Below are 14,604 nucleotides of genomic sequence, written 5' to 3'. Positions count from 1 at the left end.
TCATAGCCAACTTCTAGAGTCTAGCAGAGGGGGCTTGCCATTGCCTGCCTTCACTTAGCAACCCTGGTCTGCACTGGAGGTCTCCCATCCAATTACTAACCAAGGCTGACCCTGCTTAGCTTCCAAGATCTGATGAGATTGAGCTAGCCAGGGCTATTGATGGAAGAGAGTGCCATCAAGTCATAGCTGACTTACGATGACCCCCCTCATAGGGTTTTCATGGCCAGAGACTGACAGAGGTAGTTTGTCATTGGCTGCCTCTGTAACCCTGGTCTTCATTGGAAATCTCCCATCCAGGACAAGTCTTCTTTTACTGAGTCAAGCTGTCTCATTTTAGGTCTTCCTCTTTTACTACTACCTTCTACTTTCCCTAGTATTATTGACTTTTCCAGAGAATCTTGTCTTCTCATAATGTGACCAAAGTACAGTAGCCTCAGTTTTGTCATTTTAGCTTCTAGGGAGAATTCAAGCTTGATTTGATTTAGTACCCACTTATTTGTCTTTTTGGCTGTCCATGTTAGCCACAAAACTCTCCTCCAGCACCACATTTCAAATGAATCAATTTTCTTCCTGCCAACTTTTTTCACCATCCAACTTACTGGGCTACTGGGACCAACCAAATGAGAGACAGAAATGTGCAAGCTTTTGAGTTCTGCAGAAGTCTTCATCAAACTGCATGGCATGCTACAGAAAATAAATGATAGGGGGAGGGAATGCCTCGGGATGTAATATTAAGCCTTGTTCAAGTTAGTACTGCATATGAGCTGCTAAGCAGACATGCAGATTCAAAATGGTGCTGGTATTGATTTGCATCCAAAACCTTTGACTACATTTAAAAACAATGGTGACATCTATCCGATGAAGAGTTCTGGAGAAGGATGGTTGTTCTGGAGAACTTGGAAGCTTCTGGAGAACTTGGAGTTCTGGAGAACTTGGAAGCTTGCACACTACTGTATGTCATTTTGTTTCTCCTAATACGGACCAGAAGAGGAGAATCATGGCAAGAGTTGTCAACGCCAAGCTGGGAAATTCTGGGAGTCTTAGGGGCACATCCTGGGAGGGTGGTATTTGGAGAAAGCGGGGGGGCTCCACAGGGTATAATGCCATAGGATCCACACTGCAAAGAAGCCATTTTCTCAAGAGGAACTGATCTATATCATGTGGAGACCAGTTGTAATTGCAGTTGTCTGGGCCAAACCTGGTGGTTGGCAAGACTCCTCATAGACTTCATTCCTCCCCTGGATAAAACAGCAGAACGTCACCAGGGGATGTTCTCTTTCCTAACGTCCAGCCTGATGAAGAGTTCTGGAGAACTCGAAAGCTTGCACACTGTTTTGCTTCATTGGGTCAGTCCTAATAAAAAGGCTTGAGGTGGTTTGCGCGCTTCGTCCTGGATTTTAACTATGGGACTTGCAAACGCCTTCTTAGTGATCCACCACGCGGGAAGGGTTAAGGGAAGCGAGCCAGAAACCCTAGAGAAGGAGGGAGGGGTGCTGCTGCTGAGGTCACTTCCTGCCTCGATCCCATCCCCCCCTCCTGCCCCCGTGGGAAAGTGGCCTTTGTTTTTCCCACGCGTGAAGCTGCAGCAGCTCCTCCTCCCTGCCGGGTGAGTTGAGGGGGGACCCCGGGGCTGGCTGGAGAATCGGGGGCGGATGGAAGGGAGATCAGAGGCGGGCTCCGATCCGGAGAAGGGAGCAAGAGCCGCTCGGGGGCTGCTCCGTCCGGCCAGCCTCCTTTTTTCTCTTCTTTGCGGGTGGAGGAGCTGGGGGTGGGGGGTGGGGGGGAGATCCAGCCCCTTCCAGGCATCGTGGATTTGCAGGGGAGGTGAAGGGCAGTCTGGATGGGGCTTCTTGGGAGGAGGGATTTGGATCAAGGAAAGGCAAGGAGGGAAAGCGGCCGGGTATTCTTAGGGCCAGACCCCCGGGAGGTTTTCTCAGGGGTGAGATTAGGAATCGAAGGGTGGAAATAGATACAGAGTCGCCCCAAGGGAGGGAGTAGGGAGGGTAGGTGGTCCCCAGTCCTGGGATCTCTTTTAGGACAGGATGTAAATGATGTGGACTCAGGTGTCCGAGTGTGAAATGGGCATCGAATTATTTAGGATGGCAAAGCCCAGCGCCAAGGGGACAAAACAGAGTTCTAAAGAATGGGAAATGATGCCCCACTCTCATCTGCCTTTTTCCCCTTCTTCAAACGTGTCCCAGCAAAAGAGGTGTCAAGGTGCCTGAAAGTCAGAAACCAATGGGAGGGGAAAAAATCAGGTTTTCTCCTGACATTTGGGAGTGAAGGTCAGAAATATGTAGGAAAACTGGAATATGTTTGATTCTAATCACATCTACACTTACTTGATTGCTTTAACAGCATGCAAGGTACATGCAATCCTAAGAAGAGTTACTCCAATCTAAGCCCATTGATTTAAATGTGCTTAGACTGGAGTAACTCCTCTTAGGATTTCACTGTTGATACCTTAGCATATGCCCTGACTTCAATAGCCCAGGTGAGCCTGATCTTGTCAGATCTCAGAAGCTAAGTAGGGTCAGTCTTGGTTAGTAATCAGATGAGAGACCACCAACAAAGACCAAGGGTTGCAGAGGCAGGCAATGACAGACCACCTCTGTTAGTTTCTTGCCATGAAAACCCCACTGGAGGATGCCATAAAACAGCTATGACTTGACGGCACTGTCCACCACCACCACCACCTTAGCGTATAAAATGGAATTATTTGGCATGTGTACGGAATTACGAATTATGCCTTAGTTTTCTACCAAGAAACTGTGATTATATCTGATGTGTCTAAAATTTATCTGAAGATAAAGTTGAAAATACAGATCAGATTTTGTAGTAAAGAAACAAGAATATTATTTTGGACAGAAAGGGTCTTATACAATCTGAATAGAATGAACATCATGTATGGATATAGAGTTAATCTTGTAACAATGAAATGCAAAATCATCAAAGGCAGTTCAGAAGAATCACAGTAAATCCAGCATCCAATAATAAAAATAATTCAGGTAGGAACAGCAACTACGAAGTGTTAAATTTTTTTAGTAAAAGATGCTAAAATATTTGAGTGACAAAAAATGACCAACTACTATAGTATTAAAAGCTGGCTGGTTAAAATGAATTTCAGCATTCTTTCTGTTTTGATGGGGTGCCCCAAAACACTAGTCACCAAGCAAATTGCCAGGGAAGGAAAATGAAATGTGACCCATGGGGCCACAGCCACCAGGGCCCTGCTTCTTTGTTCAGAAAATAGGGCTGTAGAGAGCAGTGGCTGTGAGAAAGGTCTCCACTGAAAGGAGAAGATGGATTTTCAAGTTTTTAGAGGGTGAAAGGCTGTAAAAGTAATAAGAAGTACTTTGCATTGTGTGTGGAAGTGGACCCATGATTTTCTCCTTCTCCCATATTTTTGGGACGTAATCCCCCAATGCAATTGATGGGAAGGCTGTTCTGGATGGAAAAAGACCGTGATTTAACATGGAACTGACAGGGATTTCTTGCCTTAGGATGGATAGCCATGACTTTGTGTGTGGGTGGGAAGGCGTAGACAAATTCACAGAGGAGAGGGTGCAATACTTCCGTCTTCTCCTACTTCAGCTAACAGTCTGTCTTCTTGGCTTTACAGGACTTAGGAGTCTGGCCTGTTTTTCCTGTTGTGGCCTTCAGAAAGGACTTTGCAGGGGAACAAGGAGATCCTTTGGCCTTCTTGGCTCTTAGGCCCAGATGGGAAAGCAAGACTCGGAAGGGCTTGAAGGAAGAAGAAGCCCTGAGGCCATCCAGGCTGGGAGCAGAGGAGAATTCTGGGAAAGGTCTGTGCCCCAAATCCTGACTGAAGACACCAGCCGATGGGATGTGCAGTGCCAGCGTTTCTGGCAGTTCCGCTACCAGGAGGCCGAGGAGCCCCGGGAAGTTTGCAACCAGCTCCACCATTTTTGCTGCCAGTGGCTGAAGCCGGAAACGCACAGTGAGAATGAGATGTTGGACTTAGTGATCCTGGATCAGTTCTTGGCCATCCTTCCCCCAGAGATAGAGGACCGGGTCAGGGAATGCAGGCCGGACACCAGTTCCCAGGCGGTGGCCCTGGCAGAAGGCTTCCTCCTGAGCCAGGAAGAGGCCAAGATGCCGGAAAAGCAGGTGAGAGAGTTTCATCCTGAAAATTCCAGACAGCAGAGTTTTGGAAAGATTGTCCTAAAAGTCCCCACTCCTGAAGTGCCCAGTCTTTTCTGTTTTCCATTCCTTCCCTTTTCATTTCGAACACTCTCCCCACCCCTCATGTGTTTTTTAGGGGCCATCTGAGGGAGATTTACCCAAAGCAGAGAAGGCGCCATCCGATCTGAGGCAGAGGCCGCTCTTCTGTGGGACCAAATGGGGGAGTGACGGAGGTGGCATCTCCATGGGTAAGGACTGATTTTATCTTTCCCTAGGAGGTATGTGTAAGATAGAGAACTGAATTTCAGCCTCAGCTGCAGTTTCTAAATAGTTCTTCTCTCCTCCAGTTCATCCTCATAACAACAACCCTGTGAGGTAGGCTAGGCTGCGAGTGCGTGACTGGCCCAAGGTCATCCAGCCAGCTTCCGTGGCAGAAGCGGGATTCAGACCTGGGTCTTCTTGATACCAGTGTGGCATTCTAACCACTACTCCACACAGGGTCTGACAGGGCAGGGATATGATTAAACACACTGTATCCTTTCGCACAGGGAATGTTTTCCACCCTCCCTGTGTGTGCTGGCTGCAATTTCCTGACTTCTCATAAGTAAATCTTGGCTTCCTTTGCAAATAAATAGCAGAGGGGTGTTGTGGAGAGAAAGAAGAATATCATGAGCGGAGCAAGTGGGACCCTCTCCAGTACAGAAGATGAGATGTCTCCTTGTCTTAGTGATTGTGCCAACTTATATTTGTCTTGAGTCTCAGTGAGAAAGGCGGCGTATAAATAACATTAAATATAGAAATACTCTCTGAATAGGACTAGCAGCATATCTGGCGTCAAGCTAATCATTATAACATTAATCAAAATAATTAACTATCAAAATCATCAATAGCAAAAAAAAATAGGCACAGTAAAACCAAAGCCAATAAATATAATTCAGACAGCCACAGTGACTGTTATAAAAGATACTGAAATATTTGGGTGATAGAAAATGATGACATTTTTACAGTTTCAAAGTATGGCCAGTTAAAATGGATCTCAATAATAACCCTGTCACCCAAAAACATAAAAAACTTGTCATCTGGCAATGGATCTGTTGTTATTAAGCCAGCGAATAAAGGGGTAATAATTGTTATTCAGGATAACAAGCCTTACAAAGAAGAAGATGAAAAGCAAATAGAGGACACTCCATTTTATAGACCCATTGATAGGGATCCTATGCCACAGAACTTGTTCAGACAATTATTAAGATGGTTAAAGGGCCCTGTGGCGCAGAGTGGTAAGCTGCAATACTGCAGCCCAAGCTCTGCTCATGATGTGAGTTCGATCCTGGCGGAAGCCGGGTTCAGGTAATCAGCTCAAGTTTCACTCAGCCTTCCATCCTTCCGAGGTCGGTAAAATGAGGACCCAGTTTCCTGGGGGTAAAGTGTAGATGACTGGGGAAGGCAATGGCAAACCACCCCGTAAAAAAGTCTTGTTCCTTCTTTTCAAATGAACAAGTTTTTCAGGGTTCCTCTTTCATACTTGTTGCCCCAAATTCATAAGGCATCCAGACCTTCTCCAGAAATGCATCCTGTTCTCGCAGCTTTGACCCAATCCAGTGATCACCCTGTGTGCCCTGTGATGGGTGGAGATTTTTTGAACAGAGGCATTTTTCTAATTGTGGTTCTTCCTGGGTCATTTATGTTCTGACCTCCCCATTGTCAGTTTTTGGATGTGAGCAGAACTATGTAATCTTTAAAAACAGCATGAAACATAACAGGAATTGAAATGCCCTAACCCAGGCAGTCTCCACAGACCTCCATCCCTCTTGCACTCCTGCAGAAACTGTGGTCATCTGTGGCAGGCATAACTCATTGGAAAATAAAGCTAAGCAACCTGCTTCAAGATGACAGTGATAAAATTAAGGGAATCATACCATCCCAGCACAGATTACAGAAACAAATCTCTGGTATATTGTCGAAGGCTTTCACGGCTGGAGAACGATGGTTGTTGTGGGTTTTCCGGGCTGTATTGCCGTGGTCTTGGCATTGTAGTTCCTGACGTTTCACCAGCAGCTGTGGCTGGCATCTTCAGAGGTGTAGCACCAAAAGACAGAGATCTCTCAGATGCCAGCCACAGCTGCTGGTGAAACGTCAGGAACTACAATGCCAAGACCACGGCAATACAGCCTGGAAAACCCACAACAACCATAAATCTCTGGTATTTGCAGTGGAAGCAAAGGTTTACTCACGAGAAGCTAGGAAAGGGCTAGCAGCACAGGCAGCAATTGTAAAAAATATCACTTCTGTGACTAAATGAAGAGGGCTTAACAGCTTCCCTGAGCAATCGGAGCATGTGCGTAGTGGTTAGAATGTCGGAAGAGGATCAAGCAGATACAGGTTTGAATCCCTACTTTACCATGCAAGCTTGCTGGGTAACCTTGGGCCAGTCGCGCCGTCTCAGCCAGATCTACCTCACAGGGTAGTTGTGAGTATACAAAGGAGGAGAGGAGAACAATATAAGTCTCTGTATTTCCCCATTAGGGTTGCCAGGTTGGCCTGGCAATCAGCGGGAGACTGAGGCAGTGTGGGGATGTGAGGGGGGTCAGTTGTCACTGGTGGCATACATCACTTATTGGGGAACCAGAAGTGATGTCCCATCTCTCTAGGAGTTGTTTTGAACTCTATGGTTAGTTTTCCGTTATGCCGTGACGTCTAGTGGGCACATAGCAATGTTAATTCCCACTGGTGGGAACTGGGGAGGAATAACACTTGTTATAAATCCAATTCACCATCAGACGATATCCTTGACTGGGTTGTGCCTCCTCCACTTTCCTTGGACAGGCATGTGCAAATGAATTGCATGTGATCTGTAACTGCGTGCATGCAACCCAAGAAGGGCAATATGTTGAAGCATCAAAAGATGCTTCACACACCTCTCGCTCATTAGCAGCAGCGGAAAAGAAGAAAAAGCTGCCTCAGACAGGACGCCCCAAGGCAGCTGCTTCTGTGGAGTTCCTGCAACAGGGCAGGGATGCAACCGTATCCTTAGTGGCTCCAGCGTGGACCTCCACGGTGACTTCAGACTCCTCTCTGTCTGCAGGGATGGGGGATGAGCAGCAGGCCCTTTCCCGCCCCAAGACGACAGTTTGCAAAAAGGGATAATCATTGCTGCCATTGCCTCCTAGAGTATTACATAGAAACATAGCTGGAAGGGACTCCAAGGGTCGTCTAATCCAGGCCACCCCCCACACACACACACACCAGGAAATTCACAGCTCTTTCTCCAATCCCTGCTCTTTGCCCAGAGGAAGGCAAAAACCCCTCCGGGATCCCTGGCCAGCTGGCCTGGAGGAAAATTCCTTCCTGACTCCAAAGTGGAGATTGGCATTACCGTGGGCATATAAGAAAAGGCCACGAGAGCCAAGCACCGGCTCATCCCTTCAGGCCCTCCCTCTCTTGATGTGTGTAAGTCAGAGAATCATCATAGTTGTCTAGCCTCTTCTTAAATACCCCCGAGGAAAGAGAGGCCACCACCTCCCGAAGAAGTCTGTTCCACTGGGGAACCACTCTAACAAAGCATCTTCTTTCCCTCGCAGGACTTAGGAGCCTCACCAGGGGCCTTAAGAAAGGACTTTGCAGTGAGGCAAGAAGATCTTTTGGCATTCTTGGCTCCGGAGCCAAGATGGGAATGCTGAACGCAGCCAGGCCTGAAGCAGAAAAAGGCCCTGAAGCCATTCAGTCTGGAAGCAGAGGGGAATTCTTGGAGGGACCTGTGCGAAAAATCCTGGCTGAAGATGCCACCAGGGCAGGTACAGCGTGCCAGCGCTTCAGGCACTTCTGCTACCAGGAGGCCGAGGGGCCCCGGGAGATCTGCAGCCAACTCCGACATCTTTGTCTCCAGTGGCTGAAGCCGGAAAGGCACACCAAGAAGGAGATCCTGGACTTGCTCATCCTGGAGCGGCTCCTGGCCATCCTGCCCCCGGAGATGGAGGGCTGGGTCAGGGAATGTGGACCGGAGACCAGTTCCCAGGCAGTGGCCCTGGCAGAAGGCTTCCTCCTGAGCCAGGTGGAGACCAGGAAGCAGGAAGAGCAGGTGAGAGAGCAGACTATGGGAAATGACCCTGCTAAAAACCCTCCCTGCCCAAGTGTCCGGCTTTTCAGGAAATCAGCCTGGAAATATCCTTTCCCCAACTATTTTCTCTCCCTTTCCTAATTCCGCTGCCCATTCCTTTCCTGCTCTTTCAGGGTCCGTCAGAAGGGTCTGCTGATTTCCTCAAGTCAGAAAAAGCACCCTCCGATCCAAGGCAGGGGCCTCTCCTCTGCGGATCCGCCCAAGAAAGTGATGGAGGTGCCGCCTCGCTGGGTAAGGATTCCAGTTGCCCATTTCAGCTCCGTCTCCTTCCCTAGAGTAAGCCTGTCGATTATGAGCTGCGTTTACAGTCCCCCGGGAAGTTGGCGTGTTGAGATTTAGACTCAGCTGCAGTATTGGGATGCATTTCATTTCAAACGTGTAAGACTTTGTACCTCCAGAACAGCCCTTTGAACTTCAGACAACGTGGAGTGTGGAAAGAATTTTTGTTTTTGCATGAGGAACTGAAATGCAAAATGCGTATCAAAAATAATGTTATTTTTATGCAAGGCGTTCTTTGTTCTGTTTCAGCCGTTATCTCATGGAATATCCTACCCCCACCTCCCATAGTTCCTTCCCCGGAACTACAAAGCCCGTATCTGAAAAACTAGAGTATGGCTTTAAAGATGTGGTGGGTTCCCCCTCATTGATAGTCTTTAAGGAGCAGGTGGATGAATACTTGTTAGGGATGCTTTAGGCTGTCCCAGCATTGGACCAGGGTGTGTGTGTGTGTGTGGTTCAGATGGTCTCTAAGGCTCCTTCCAGCTCTATGATCCTATGATTTCTTTCTGTGTTCATGCAGGGCAAGAGTGCAAGAGGAGGGGAGAAGAGCAGAAAAGTGAAACTGAAGCAATATCAAAGCAGAGGAAAAAAACCATGGCTTCTGAAGGTGCCAGTTTTCATGAAACTCCCGTCCAAGAAGAAAGCAAAAGGGCTTTCACTCAGCGTGCCAAAATCTTAACTGGGAAATCAAGCCTTAACTCCCACAAGATAATTCAAAATGAAGAAAATGTGGTGAAAAGGTCGGAGTGTCAGAAAAGCTACAGTAATAAAACAATTCTTACTTACCATCAAAGCACCCACACTGGGGAAAACCTGTATATATGCTCCGAATGTGGAAAGAGCTTTAATGACCATTCAGGTCTTACTTGTCATCAAAAAAGTCACACAAGGGAGAACCTGTATATATGCTCAGAATGTGGAAAGAGCTTTAGTGACCATTCAAGTCTTACTTGTCATCAAAAAACTCACGCAGGGGAGAACCTGTATATATGCTCAGAATGTGGAAAGAGCTTTAGTGACCATTCAAGCTTTATTTGGCATCAAAGAACTCACACTGGGGGGAAACCATATACTACTTCAAAGTGTGCAAAGAGCTTCAGTAACAGAACAAGTCTTAATTCCCATCAAAGAATCCAGACAGGGGAGAACCTGTATAAATGCTCAGAATGTGGAAAGAGTTTCAGTAGGAGCTCAGGCCTTACCTGCCATCAAAGAATCCACACAGGGGAGAAACCATATGAATGCTCAGAGTGCGGAAAGAACTTCAGAAAGAGCTCTCAACTTACTGCCCATCAAAGAATCCACACAGGAGAGAAACGATATAAATGTTTAGAGTGTGGCATGAGTTTCATTCACAAATGCCAACTCACTACCCATCAGGGCACCCACACAGGGGAGAAACCGTTTAAGTGCTCAGAGTGTGGACAGGGCTTTAGTATCCGTTCAAGCCTTACTTGTCATCAAAGAATCCACACAGGGGAAAAGCCATATAAATGCTTAGAATGTAGAAAGAGCTTCAGGAGGAAGCAGACCCTTGTTTCTCATCAGAGAACCCACACAGGGGAGAAACCATATAAGTGCTCTGACTGTGGAAAGACCTTCAGCCAGAAGGGCAACCTTGCAACCCATCAAAGAATCCACGTGGGGAGAAACCATATAAATGCTTAGAATGCAGAATTAGTTTCAGTCATAAGGGCCACCTTATTACCCATGAAAGAGGAGAGAAACCATAAAGACGCTCATAGTTTGGAGAGAACTCTAGTTAAAAATATACTCAAACTATCCATCAAATGAGACACGTGGGTATAAAAAATACCTGTGGCTCCTGTTCTGTGCAATGGGCTCCTTGAAGAGGTGAGAGGATCCCCTCCTTGGAGATATTCAGGAGGCACCGCAAGGCCTGTTCACCAGGGCTTTTCGAGGGGATTTGAAAGGCAGGTTCAGTCCCTGGCATCTCCAGTTAAAAGGATCTGGCAGTACATGATGTGAAAGACCTTCGTCTGAGACCCTAGAGAGCCACTGCTAGTCTAAGTAGACAATACTGACCTTGATAGACCGATGGGATTATTCAATGTAAGGTGTATCAATGTAAACAGGAGAGCATATTCATTATTCTAATCATATGTATGCATGCTAATTTATGTATTCTCATAGCGTTTCATAACTTCTGTAAGATTTAGAAGCTGGTCAGAGCCCCGTGGCACAGAGTGGTAAGCTGCAGCACTGCAGCCCAAGCTCTTCTCACAACCTGAGTTCGATCCTGGCAGAACCCGGGTTCAGGCAGCCGGCTCAAGGTTGACTCAGCCTTCCATCCTTCCGAGGTCGATGAGTCCCCAGTTTCCTGGAGGTAAAGTGTAGATGACTGGGGGAGGCAATGGCAAACCACCCCATAACAAAAAGTCTGCCAAGAAAATGTTGTGATGTGACGTCCCCCCATGGGTCAGTAATGACTCAGTGCTTTTTACAGGAAAAATACAGAGCTGCTTTTTGGCCTGACAGTTCACTAGTACAGCTGAAGGAACAGCGCATTTAGTGTGGTTTTAATTTTGAACTGGTGCTAATTTTAGCCTTACAGCTTTGCTTTGAAAACTCAGAGTTGTCAAGATAAATCTCAGTTCACCGGTTGCTTCTCTTTATAATCACTTTGGGGACCAGTCGTTTTATTTAAAGAACAATCATGTGTTAAAGTTTTAAACATTTATTTGTTTTTGGCTCTCCCTTATCTGTAAAATGTGTCATGTAGGGGGCTAATCAGGCTTTCTGCCGGTGGTTTCCAGTCAGAGAAGATTTTAGGTGAGATACTTCAAAACTTCAGGTAGCATTCTGCCAGTCAGCTAAAACCTGATTTGCCTCAAACTTCATGTATTTAGGTAAGTTTTAGAAATGTTAGATCTGATTTTTATTGCGTGCATTTTTTTCTGTACTCGTAGGATTAATTAGCACCTGTATATACTTATCCAGTTCTTGCCTAATAAAAAGCGATGCTTTATTTTAAATAAAATAATTCCCTCCAAGTTCTCTGTACTGCTGGCAAAAGATCAGATGCCAAAACCCCAATATTTCATAGTCCTGTGAGGGATACGTCTTTCTCAGAGAGCAAGATGAGATTCCAGTGACACCTTTAAGACCAACAAGATTCCCAGGGTAGAAGCTTTCAAGAGTCAAAGCTCCCTTTATCAGTACCTTTGATTCTTTGCTACTTTGGAAATCTTGTTGGCCTTAAAGGTGCTACTGTACTCGAATCTTGCTCTTTTACTTACCGACAAGAAAGTCTCTCACAAATTGTTTGTCTTAAACAGACCCAATTGGAGATTTTTTTGCAACTGTGTTAAGCTAATGAGAAAACTCTCTAAGTGCTCTTCAAATCTCTAGGAATTTCCAACCTGAAGTTGACATCTCTGTTTCTGAATGTGTCATCTTTACTTTCTAATGAAAGTAAAAGCAAATGAAAAAAAGCTGCATTGTAGCAAGACTGTCTTTCTCCACAATGGGGCCCAAACAAGCTTACATCATTCTACTTGCCTGCAATTTTATCCTCATGACAACCCTGAGAGGTAAGCTAGGCTGAGTGTGTGTGATTGGATCAGTCACCCAGTGAGCTTCCACAGCAGACTGATGATTCACACCTGGGTCTCCCAGAACCTACTCTGAAACTCTAACCACTACATTACAAGGGCTTTTGGTGATGATGGGCTGTTGTTGAACAGTAGCATGCAGCAAGATGTGGGTCAGTCATGTGAGTTATGTGGTATCAAGTCACCCAGAGGTTGCTTCTGGGCCTAGCTCTGATGAGTCCTCTTTTAAAGGCCAAAACAGCCCTGGAAAGGGCCCTGTCCTGCCTTCTGACAGAAACCAAGCCTGGAATACTGGGTAAACTGTTATGGTTTGGTGTAGTGGTTAAGAGCACGGGACTCTAATCTGGAGAACCGGGTTTGATTCCCCACTCCTCCACGAAGCCAGCTGGGTGACCTTGGGCGAGTCACAGTTCTATGGAGCTCTCTCAGCCCCACCCACCTCACAGGGTGATTGTTGTGGGGTAATAATAACACTTTGTAAACCGCTCTGAGTGGGCATTAAGTTGTCCTGAAGGGTGGTATATAAATCGAATGTTATGGTTGTCTAGCAACAGCCGCTGAGGATATCTGGTTAAAGCAACAAGTGTTCTTTTTGTCATATGGGTTTTTTTAAATGCCCCCGTGTTTGTTTTTTTAGATTTCAGATTTTTCTGCAAACCAGGGGCATTTTTCAGGTATGTAGGAAGATCTGCCTTGTCCATTCATGGCTCGTCTCCAGATGTATGTATCCTCAGATCAGGGCCACTTTAGCTATTAGTATATAAGACTGTATGGTATGGTATGATAACTGTATTTAGAACTGAATTGTAAAGGGTTCAGTAATAGGAACATTGTGGCTGTTCTTAAAGATATTCCCAGGAAACAAGTGTATGTAGTTAACGTCCAATGTCCAGTGATGTGTCTTCTAATATTATAGGGACAACTCACTTGGCTGCACACAAAATAAATGCAGGGGATGCCTCCCCAGTAGTCCCACTCCCTTACTGGGTCCTTGATACACGGAAGCCCCCTCCCATAGGACTTCCTGCCCTCCACCAGTTACTGTAAACGTGAGCATGTTTCACTGCAACCACAGCATCTGAAATAAGGTTTCTGTGGGAAGATTCATCCATACGGTGTTACTACTAACATTTGGATGTAAAGCCATAAATAGAGGAATTGCAGGAAAAGCAACAGTGTATAGTTCTGATTAAATTCACTTCTGCATAAGAATTATTACAAGGCACAGCAGTTAGCGTGACAACACATAGGTTGCATCCTTATTTCAAACATTTTGGGGAAGTCTTATGTTTGATGAGAAGCACTGAAGAAGATATCAAAATGGGTCATACCTGGGAGCTCATCCTCCTCATATTGTGGAATTTGTGCCTGTACATTTTCTAAACATCGTGGAATTGTGCTTATTGCTAGGTTGTGTAGTATAGATATTATTGTTCTGTGTAACACACTGTCTTGTTACATTCTTTTCCTGCGCATGAACAATTGTGCATTCTGCCGTAGTTCTATATAATGTTTGTTGCAGTATATAATACACATTTTTACGTTGAAATTTGCGAGTAGTGTATTTCATGTGTATGAGTGTTAGGCATCTGTACATGAACCATTGTTTGCTTTTTTCTATGTAGTTCATTAGAGGTCTTATCTGTTGGCTCCTTCTTTTTTGTTAGTAGGGCCTCTTCCCTTCCTTTTTTGGTGTCTACATGTGCAGATTAAAAGGCATCCTGTTAAACAGAACCTCTGCTTGAAATGCTAAAGAGTTACTTTTACACAGTTACGCATGAACTTGCTCCCTGACATTTTATGGTTGGCTTGACCTCCTCTGGCAGCCATTTTGTTGTTGCGCCCACCACCCTCTTCCAGAGGTATCCAGAGGCTTCAAAAGATTGGGGACTATTGGGGGACTCTTGTAACTAGTTCTGCATCCAGTGCATACTGACCCAACTTTACGGCTGGCTTCACCCCTGGATCTAATCCCCGTCAGCTCTTTTCCCAGACTACAATTCTCGGATTCTTCTTCAGGCAAAGAATATTTTTCTGTTTTCTGCCTTAGATCCCCAGTACACCCATGGCTTTCCTTACTGACTCCTTCCCCGTGGCCTTTTCCTGCAAGGCAATTGCTCATGGGCAGACAGGATTGTACAATGGTTTCTTCGGTTCACTTTGTAAAGTTGCTGCTAATTTCTGTTTATTGTATTGCTTCTTTAGCCATTCCGTTTCAACTCCATAGCTTGTTGGGAAATAGAGATTTTCCTTATTTAAAGATCTGCTTTATTTCTTGTTCTTTTGGGAGGGTGTATCTATTGAAGGCTCTTCCTTTCCAGTTGGATTCAGAAAGAGTAATTACCCGTTTAAATCAAAGTGGTGACCAAGTATGATCTTTAAAACAAAGCCGAGTTCCCAGTTCTCTCTCAGGTTTAGTGGCACGAAAACCCTTTAAATTATGAAGTAAAACATCTAACTATCTAAAAGGGCCAGATTAACCTTCATGAT

General features: G+C 45.6%; 1 protein-coding gene across 1 annotated transcript; it reads left to right on the top strand.

The window, feature by feature from the left end:
• The first annotated feature begins 1,539 nt into the window (after window positions 1–1,539).
• Window positions 1,540–13,768, top strand: LOC129327246 (zinc finger protein 397-like). The gene is made up of 6 exons (XM_054975731.1): window positions 1,540–1,606; window positions 3,623–4,131; window positions 4,283–4,394; window positions 7,725–8,221; window positions 8,374–8,491; window positions 9,060–13,768. Exons 2-6 carry the CDS (start codon window positions 3,721–3,723, stop codon window positions 10,205–10,207), a joined length of 2,286 nt encoding a protein of 761 aa, XP_054831706.1. The 5' UTR covers window positions 1,540–1,606; window positions 3,623–3,720; the 3' UTR covers window positions 10,208–13,768.
• The last annotated feature ends 836 nt before the right edge of the window (window positions 13,769–14,604 follow it).

The sequence above is a fragment of the Eublepharis macularius genome, chromosome 4 (genome assembly GCF_028583425.1).
Source record: "Eublepharis macularius isolate TG4126 chromosome 4, MPM_Emac_v1.0, whole genome shotgun sequence".
In the NCBI taxonomy this organism is placed as follows: Eukaryota; Metazoa; Chordata; class Lepidosauria; order Squamata; family Eublepharidae; genus Eublepharis; species Eublepharis macularius.
This window is presented reverse-complemented; position numbering and strand designations above follow the sequence as displayed.

What these genes read in the sequence shown, in the direction of transcription:
- LOC129327246 (XM_054975731.1), top strand. Translation starts at nt 3,721, where the DNA reads ATGGGAAAGCAAGACTCGGAAGGGCTTGAAGGAAGAAGAAGCCCTGAG. An exon ending in CCAAGATGCCGGAAAAGCAG is followed by an intron (nt 4,132 to 4,282) that starts GTGAGAGAGTTT and finishes TGTGTTTTTTAG; the next exon opens with GGGCCATCTGAGGGAGATTT. An exon ending in CCAGGAAGCAGGAAGAGCAG is followed by an intron (nt 8,222 to 8,373) that starts GTGAGAGAGCAG and finishes CTGCTCTTTCAG; the next exon opens with GGTCCGTCAGAAGGGTCTGC.